We start from the raw sequence: 9,071 nt of genomic DNA on the forward strand, positions 1-9,071 counted from the left end.
ATAAGAGACAGGATGGACGGATGGATGGATGGATGGATGGATGGATGGATGGATGGATGGATGCATGGATGCATGGATGCATGGATGGATTTATGGATGAATGGGTGCATGGATGCATGGATACATGGATGGATTTATGGATGAATGGGTGCATGGATACATGGATGGATGCATGGATGGATGGTGAGATGGATGAATGGATGGAGGTGCGGATGGATGGACAGACGAGTGGGCAGATAGATACTGGGGTGGCTGGTTGGCTGGTGGATGTGGATGGGTTGGTAGAAGGGAAGATGGATGGACTAAGGGATGAGAAGGTGTATGGATGGTGAACCTAGGACCCTCCATTCAGACCAACTGTCCGGAGAGCAGCCTGTGACACAGCCAGGACCTCATCCCACACACAGCCCTGCAGAGAGGTCATCCCTCACCCGACCCACCGGGACCCTGTGCAGTGCCAGGCCTCAGCCCCGAAGAAGGGAGCAGCTTAGGGTGGGGAAGCGGCAGGAGACAGGACAGGGGGGATAACCCCAGAGAGATCGCAGCTTACCGAACTTAGCTGCTTTGGCAGCTGCTTTGGCAGCAGCGGCGGCTCCTGGAACTCCGACTCCTGGGGGAGAGGGGGAGCATGAGCGGCAGCGATGGGCCATGGTGGCCACACCAGCACCCCTCAGCTAGCACCGCTGGGGACAGCCCGAGCATCCCTTAGACACCATCTCACCTGGTATGCCTGCGACCCCACCGGGCACCAGACCGGGCACGCCAACACCAGGCACACCAACTCCAGGCACGCCGACACCGGGCACACCAACTCCGGGCACGCCGACACCGGGCACGCGCCCTGCTCCTGCAGAGGGGTTCAGGGATGTGGCCCAGCAGGCCGGCTCTGTAGGCAGGGTCCTGCTGACCTCCCCACCACCCACAGCACCAGGGGTGCCCATTTGCCAGCATCCCTCCTCCCTCCCTGGGGAAGGAGGATGGTGACTTACTTACCATATGCTGCAGCTTTTGCCGCAGCCTTTGCTGCAGCCGCCGCAGCTCCTGGGCCACCCACTGCAGGGACAGAAGGGAGAGAGTCAGGGGACCAGGGAGGACATCACCACCCATTGGCTCATGCCAGTCCATCTGCTCACCTCCGACACCGGGCACCACACCAGGAACCCCGGCCACACCAGGCACACCGGGCACACCAGGGACACCAGCAACACCAGGGACACCAGGAACACCAGGGACACCAGGAACACCAGGGACGCCAGGAACACCAGGGACACCAGGGACGCCAGGAACACCAGGAACACCACCAATGCCGGGAACACCGACACCAGCTCCTGCAGGCAAGAAGAGGGGAGAAGTTAGATCTCATTGCAGCAACAGTTGAAAGGTAGGATCTCGTCATAGGTCTGCTCCTGTTGTGCCACGGTGAGGAGAGCACCCCATTGCCTTGTCCCAGGAGAGATACACAGTGGTGCAAGGGACTGGTCCTATGTCTCCCAAGAGGCCCCTTGAGGATGGTGAATCTGCTGTTGTAAAAGAGAGGCTGGGAAGTCACCAGCACAGGGGACCATGATGATCCTCATCATCACAGAGGGCTCCAGATGGTCCTCATCACGGGGACAGCAAGCCTTGCAGCCAAACAGGCCATGGAGGAGAAGTAGCTGGTGGTTGCTAGTAGCTGCCTAGAAGGGCTGGGTTCTCTGGGCACTGGCCGGACTGGGAAGCAGCCCAGGGCAGTGACAGTCTTGACCTGCTGACACTCTTTAGTGCCACGTGGACAAGCATCAGGTCACTTCTGGAAGGGCTGAGTGCCAGAGTTGTCCTCGTGGCCCCCTGCTTGGCAGGTGCCTGGCACCCCAGCAGAGCACACACCCATTAACTTGTCACTGCCAAGCTTCTCCCTAAATCGCACCCTCCCCTGGGCACGTGGTGGGAGTTTTTACTACATGATGCAGATGAAAATGGAAAAAGTGTCCAGCAACAGTTTAGCCCTCAAAGGAAAGCTGCCATCGAGCGTGGCTGCTCCCAGGGGACTCCCAGCACTTTGCAGTGATAATGCAGAAGGTCCTGGGACCTGGCCATGTACCCTCTGACACTGTCTTTTGCAGCAGCACAGGGATCCCCCAGCCCTGCATGGAGTCTCGGGGTCACTTCTGCCTGCTCTCTGCTCCCAGGCTCCCAGCTTCCCTGCTGCGTGGCCATGTCCCTCAGCCCCTCTGGGCTCCTCTTCACTCGAGCTCCCTTGGGGTGGTTATGCCTGCTGGACACCTGGGTCCCGCTAGACCAAGTCAGATGTACTTGCTGGGTCCCACCAGGCTTTTGGAAGGCAGTGACCCTGGGCAGGGGCCCCTCTGCCAGGGATCTCTGCCCACCCAGGCAGCGAGGTTGAGCCTGCAGGCACCAGACTATTAATCAGGTCTGGTGTTAGAAAAAACAGATTTGATAGAAAACCCAAGAATTCAGATGAGGTCCAAAGACATCAGCTTGGTCTCATCTGTTCACCTCCATGAAGCCTGCAGAAACCCCAGAGGGAGAGAAGGTCCTGCCTTGGGGATGAAGCCAAGCCTGGACGCAGCAGCTAGAAGCCAGGCTGGGCACATCCCATCCCCGTAAGGAGCCATCGGGAGTGATCCCTGGGAGAGAATTGCCTGCCTGGGGGCACCCCAAGTGCCAGGGGTGGTGAGGGTCAGCAGGGCTCCCCAGGGAGCTGCTGGGGAGTTCCTCACACTGCACGGACGTACCATATTTAGCTGCCTTTGCTGCTGCCGCTGCTGCTGGCGCACCGACTCCTGGGGACAAGGGAGAGAGGGACCCTCAGCCAACAGCACTCGCACCCCTCACAGAGCTGAGCACTGGGGACAGGGCTCCTGGGAACAGTCACCTGCCACCCCGGGGACACCTCCAACACCGGGCACCAAACCGGGGACACCGCCAACGCCGGGCACGAGGCCTGGAACACCGCCAACCCCAGGCAGCACCCCTGGACCTGGAGGAAAGCAGAGCAGTCAGACCAAACACTCCATGTCACTGCAGGGGACATGGTCTCCCCTGGTGTCACCGGAGGCTCTGGGGCACCTGGCTTTGAGGTGGGCTCTCCACACCTCCCAAATCAGATGCTCAGGGCACCTGGGACACACTCAGGATTGGGATTCTCAGCTCCCTAACACCCAGCCCAGGGGTCTGGAGCCCACCCAGCCACCCAGGAGCTTGGGGACCCCCAAGGTCCCTCAGGGCTATGGTTGCAAATCCCATTTGCTCCCAGGGCTGACCTGTTTCCTCTGAAAGCTCCAATGAGCAGTTGTTTGCTACCTGCTCTTCTCCCACAAAACAGCCAACAAGGGGAGCAGCAAAGGTGAGATCTGCATCACCAAGCGCATCACCCGACTAATGAATGACGGCTCATTACAGACACCATCTCCTCAGCCACCCCACCGGAGCCCGGCCCAGCAAAACTATATCTCCTGTGGAGAAACCACGCATGATGGGGATGTACTGCCCTGTGTGGGGCTGCTGCACTGCGAGGTGGCCAGCCAGTCCCCCAGACACCACCAAAAAACCTCCGTCCTGCAAACCAGGCTTTGCTACACCCAAGCCCAGCTTCCCAGCAGGCTGCTGGAAGCTGCCCCTAAGGAGGTAAAGCCCCTCTGCACCCCTGGGGGCTGGGGGGTTCACACCTTGCAAAGCTGCTGACTCAGCAGAGCGGCTTCCCCTTGCCCTAAGCCCCAGCAGGCAGCCGCTGGAGCTGAGGCAGGGGCCTGGGGCTGGGAGAGCACCCCAGGAGATGGCGCAGGGGGCGGTGGGGCAGGCAGTGAAGCCTGGCACCAGTGCATGGCTATTCTGTGCCCCAAGAGTGAACCTGACCCCACAGGCAGCTGCCAGCTCTGTCCAAGCAGCAGGGCACTAACTCACCGAAAGCTCCTGCCTTTGCTGCTGCCTTCGCTGCTGCCGCTGCCGCTGCCGGCCCTCCAACTGCCAGGATAAGGGAGAGAGTCAGGGGTGCGGGACAGGGGGAGGCGACCTCCCTGAGCCCCAGGGCCGAGCCCCTCCATCGCCTCACCTCCGGCTCCTGGGACAACACCGACACCTGGTACCACTCCGCCAACGCCTGGGACGACGCCAGCCCCGGGCAGGACACCAGCTCCTGCCGCAGGGGAGAAGGGGATCGTCAGCTCAGTGATGCAGGGGCACAACCAGCATCCCCCTGGCCTTGGAGGGAGGGAGCAATTGCCCCACTGGGGACGTGGGTGATGGATGTGCCCATGGCGGGTGACTCACCATATTTTGCTGCTGCTTTCGCTGCTGCCGCCTGTGCTCCAACCCCTGGGGAAGGACATGGGCAGCCACTGAGATCCCAAGGCCATTCCCACCTCAGCTCCCCCATCCCGCAGGGACCCTGGGGACCAGCCCCTCCTGCCAGCATCTGCCCCCTTCTCCTTTGGGAGGTGATGCACCCCTCCAGGATGTCCTTGCGGTGACACTGCCACCCTGAGGCCACCAGACAGCCAGGCAGTGCCCAACATCCCATCTGAGAACCGGCAAGGTGACAGGGGTGCAGGTACCCCTGCCATGCCCGTGCCAGTCCCCCATCCTGGGGCTGCCTGGGAAGGGAGCGTACCTGTCCCGGTGGGGTACCCTGCCTTTCCTGCTCCGATGCCGGCTCCTATCCCGCCGGGCCCGAAGCCTGCAATTACAAACAGAAAGGCAAAACCATGTCAGGCACTGGGCCTAGGAAGGGGGAAGAGGCAGATGGAGCAGCTCCCTCGGCTCAAAGGATCTCCCCCCACTGGCATCGTGGGATGTGGGGGGGATCCCAAGAGCCAGCTGCCCCCCAGTTGAAGTGCCAGTTCAACCATCCCTGCCTGGAGCTGGCTGCGGCTCAGGATGTGTCCTAGCAGAGAGCCAGCCAACCGACCGCTACCGGTGCCGCGGCATGCTTGCGGATCAATGGCTCCCAGCCCCGCTGCGGGATGCCAGGAGAGCTGGGTTTCTCCCAGCCAAGTCAGCAGGTGTCACAGTAGGACAAGGCACAGGTCCCCCGAGGGAGCACCTCGCCCTGGGAGCAGGACGCCCCTCACACAGCCCCGAGGGTCGGTGGCCATGAGGCCACGGCAGCAGCAGCCGGTGGAGCTGTGAGGAGCTACGACCGCGGAGCGAGGGCTACGAGCACTCACCATAGGGCAGCTTACCAGTGCTGTAGGGCAATCCATAGCCACCTGGAGAGGAGAGAAGGTGGCGGGTTAGCACCTGGCTGCCGGTGGCTGTGCCCCTTCTGCCCCGCGGTGTAGCCCCTCTCTACCAGCTGGCTGCGTGGCACCAGCCCTCGGGGGTCCTTCCATCGGGATAGTAAATCCTCCAGCATACAACTCCCTGTGATGGAGCCAGCCCGGGAGATGCTCTTCTCCATCACCTTGGGAGCAGCAGCTCCAAAATGAGCCACTCAGCCCCATGTCGAAGGCTGTGGCGCCCAAAGCCAGTTTTGCAGGAGCCTCTCGTAACCCCACTTCAGTGGGGGGTCCCCCGGGAGCCCTGAGGCAAGAAATGTACCCAGCTGGCTGCGCCACGGCCGGCTCCAAATGAAAGATTTTAATTGGAATCAGGGCTTGGGAGCCTCCATGGAAACATGACCTCGTTAGAAGGGCGGCATGAAGGGATGGGGAGGGATTACGAGTGGGAACGTCGCAGCCAGGGAAATGTCTTCTTGCAAAAGAGCAGGATCCCACCGCTCTGGACGGCACAGGGATGCCTGTGACTCGGTGGGGACCGTGCACTTGGGAGCCAGCAGGACCGAGCTCCTATCACTGCTGGCAGCAGCCTGAGGAGGGGTGATGGGCTGCCACATCCTCGATGAGGACACCTTGAGCAGTATGTAGGATGAGGGTTTCTCACACACCAAGCCCTCCTGCCAGAGGGGGTTGCAGGCAGGGCGGGGACATGGCTGCCTGAAGCCAGGATGGGATTGCTCACAGCAAAGCACCTCCTTGAGCACAGGACACCATCCCCTCCCGCCTGCCAGCATGTGGGAACCAGATTTCCCTTCACGCTGCCAGGATGTCCTATCGTGTCCCAGGCCAGTGCTGTGTTGCTGGAAGGCAGAGGCTTTCCAGGCTGTGGTGGCCATGAGCTGTGCTGGGTGTCCCCCACCTTGGGGACCCCCACTGCCCATCCCAGGGCACATCATCAGCACCTTGCTCACCCCAAAGCTGTGGAAGGGTCTGGCACTGGGTGACACACGTGGAGGTGACTCCAAAGGTCAAGCACCCAAGCTTGCCCTTGGGTCTCTGAAGGTTCTGCTGGCTCCAAGCCCAAGTCCCCACCAACCCCAGCCAGATGTGAGAGCAGCCCCCACCCTGGGGCTTTGCACACCCATCCTGCACCAGCCTGGGGATGCCACAAGCACTGCCAGGGGAGCTCAGGGCTGGCAGGTGCTCTGGCTGGCAGGGAAAGGGCTTTGCACAGACCAAGGCCACCCCAGCACGGCCGGGAACTGGGGAGCAGTCCCCATCTCTACAGCATTGGGTAGGACCCTGATTTTAGTCACAGCTTCAGGTTGAGCCTTGAGCAAGTGGGGTGACCCCGGGGCCACCTCCTGAGCAGGGACAGCACAGAGCAGGAGCTGGCTAGGGCATTTGGAGCAAATCATCCAAAAAGGCGACTTTCTACTGAAAATATTATTTTCCCCACTATTCCATCATTCCCTCTTGACTCCGATCTACCACAGCTGGGACACAGTGCAGGGGACCCAGGGACATGTGGAAGCCCCAGGTCCACCCGCAGCATCAAAGCAAGAGGCTTGACAGCCAGCCCAGTGTGTCCCCATGCTGCCAGCACCAAGCCCTCAGAGGTGACAAACTGGCATCCCCCTGTGTCCCAGGAAGGACTGGGGTGCCAGGCAGGACCCAGCAGCTGATACCACATCTAGGGATACCACCACTGTGCTTCTGGTCCCCTCAAGAGACGGGGCCTCTCTGGCCAAGGGGATGGGTGTCCTGCCCTGATTTATTTAACGAAGGCTCCCCATAAAGTGGGTCAGCCGTCAGCAGCGTCCTGTCCGGGCTGTGGGCCACTGGCAGGGCTGCCGCAGGAAGGAGCCAGGCACGGCTGCGCCATGCGCCGGCTCTACACCGGGCACCCCATGAAAGGCGGCCTGGGGCTGGGCTGCGGCCGGGAGGCCAGACAGCATCCAATGGCAGCGGGGCCAAGTCACCCTAATGAGCGTAACTCTGCCTCCGCGGGAGGAAGCCGGAGCGGGCCAAGTATTTCTGCCGCCGTTTGCGGCGACGGGCTCTGGCGAGGGGAAGCTGGCAGAGCTGCCGGCGCTGGCACTCGTGCTGGGGTGGGACCTGCTGCCTGGGGGTGGGCTCCCCCCGCCAAGACTTTCCTGCCTGTAGCAACTTGTTTCAGTGAGTGGGAAAATGCCTGTGACTCTACTTGCTCCCCAGTACCCCAGGGATGGAGGTCCCTGCTTAGATCTGGCTGCCCTCCTACTCTGGGATGCTCTTGGGGCCAGTAAGCTGGCAGCGTGGCCCCTGGAGGACACGGGACCCAGTACTGGCTGCCTGGCACTGCCTATCCTGCCGCTGTCCCTGTGTGGGCACAGCCAGCTGTGGACAGACACAGCTGGCACTCAGCACAGGGCTGGAAGATAGAGGTCCCTGGAGCAGCCCGGCCTGGGAAAGGTGTGCTGAGCCCCAGCTTTCCTGGGCCGGGCTGAGCCTCATCTGGGAGGGCAATGGGGAGGGAGACCTGCCAGGAGCTCCATCCCCACTGCCTGCCTGCTGTTGGTGGCCTTGGCTAGAGCTCCTTGAGCCGGGACCTTTGGCCCAGGTGAATGCCCAGTGATGCCTGGCACAACCCCAGGAGCCACAGAAAGCAGACAGTCCCTGAAAGGGCTGTGTCTCATGCCAGGAGGAGCTGGCAGGGATGACCTGGAATGGCCTGGCCCAAAGCAAGTCCCCAGAACATGCTCTTTCCTACCTTACAACAGCTGGAGAGAGGCACAGCATCATCCTCATGGGCTGGGGACAAGACTAGCAGCAGCGTCCAGCCAGCTGCCCAGGGGGCTGCGATATGCAGGGCTGCTGCTGGATTCACCTGCCCAGCACCCCTTGCTCTGTCCTGATGTCCTAGAGCCAGCACTGGTGCTGCCAGGTCCAGGGGACCCGGGGCTACCGCGGCTCAGCCCTGGGGAGCGGCGGGTCCTTCTCCTGACACTGCTGGGGGTCCTTCACCCCCAGCCCCGTTGGCTGTGTCAGCTTACCTGGGAGCTTAGGAGCTTTGATGGGATACCCCAGAGGGACACCGGGCTGCTGACCTCCAAAACCTCCCAGTCCTGCAAAGCCAACAGCAGACTCTCACCTGGAGCCCGCGCCTAGGCTGCCACCAGTCCTTTCGGGAGGGGAGCGCCCCAGGCTACCCCGGGAGAGAAGAGCAGGTGGTTTTGAAAGCCCTGAGGCATCTTCTGGTGTGTGGAGGCCATGACTGTGATGAACAGGCTTGGGAAGGAAGAGAAGGATGGGCGAGAGAGACAGGACACTCACCAGGGATTCCTGCGAAGGCTCCTGCTCCTAGGCAGAAACACAAAGGCACCCGTGTGAACCTCAAGGCTGGTCCTCAGGGTCCAAACTAGTCTGTGTGGGCTGAGTCGGAGGTTGGCTTCACTTGCCCATGTGCCCTGTGAGGCTGCAGCCCCAAAGGATGGGCTGAAGCCAGCCCCGGACCCACCCTCCACTGTGGTGTCCCCAGGGGATGGAGGGGACCTACCTGGACCTTTAGGCTTGACTCCAGCACCAGTGGGTACCCCGGGCAGCACCCCTACACCAGGGAAGCGGACACCTGCGGCAGAGACCGGAGGGGCTGGGTGAGCACGGTGGGGCATTGTAGCATTGCTGGTACCCAGCTCCGAGCTCCCTGCCACCCATCTCTGGGTCAGCACTAGCCCTTGTACCCAGGGACAGGGTAACCTCATCCCCTGGGGGCTTTCTGGGCCCCTCCTGTTCCAACCTCCCTGCATCCCCTGGGCAGAGCTGCCAGGGAAGTGTCTGCTCCAGCTCTGAGGCTGCCTGTACTTTTTGGGGGGG

At 61.7% G+C, this 9,071-nt stretch overlaps 1 protein-coding gene across 1 annotated transcript in view; it reads right to left on the reverse strand.

The window, feature by feature from the left end:
• ELN (elastin) overlaps positions 1–8,869 on the reverse strand; it is a 25,681-nt gene extending 16,812 nt beyond the window's left edge. The window contains exons 1-14 of the mRNA XM_026861872.1: positions 8,755–8,869; positions 8,532–8,558; positions 8,252–8,323; positions 5,166–5,207; positions 4,610–4,675; positions 4,270–4,314; positions 4,052–4,135; positions 3,904–3,963; positions 2,876–2,980; positions 2,736–2,783; positions 1,134–1,328; positions 994–1,053; positions 722–847; positions 551–610 (exon numbers count right to left, since the gene is read on the reverse strand). Of these exons, the coding sequence (XP_026717673.1) occupies positions 551–610; positions 722–847; positions 994–1,053; positions 1,134–1,328; positions 2,736–2,783; positions 2,876–2,980; positions 3,904–3,963; positions 4,052–4,135; positions 4,270–4,314; positions 4,610–4,675; positions 5,166–5,207; positions 8,252–8,323; positions 8,532–8,558; positions 8,755–8,869 (1,105 nt within the window). The remainder of the gene's footprint in view (positions 1–550; positions 611–721; positions 848–993; positions 1,054–1,133; positions 1,329–2,735; positions 2,784–2,875; positions 2,981–3,903; positions 3,964–4,051; positions 4,136–4,269; positions 4,315–4,609; positions 4,676–5,165; positions 5,208–8,251; positions 8,324–8,531; positions 8,559–8,754) is intronic.
• Between the last annotated feature and the right edge of the window lie 202 nt (positions 8,870–9,071).

This window comes from Athene cunicularia (genome assembly GCF_003259725.1).
Source record: "Athene cunicularia isolate RWA chromosome 19 unlocalized genomic scaffold, athCun1 chr19_part1, whole genome shotgun sequence".
NCBI classification, from domain to species: domain Eukaryota; kingdom Metazoa; phylum Chordata; class Aves; order Strigiformes; family Strigidae; genus Athene; species Athene cunicularia.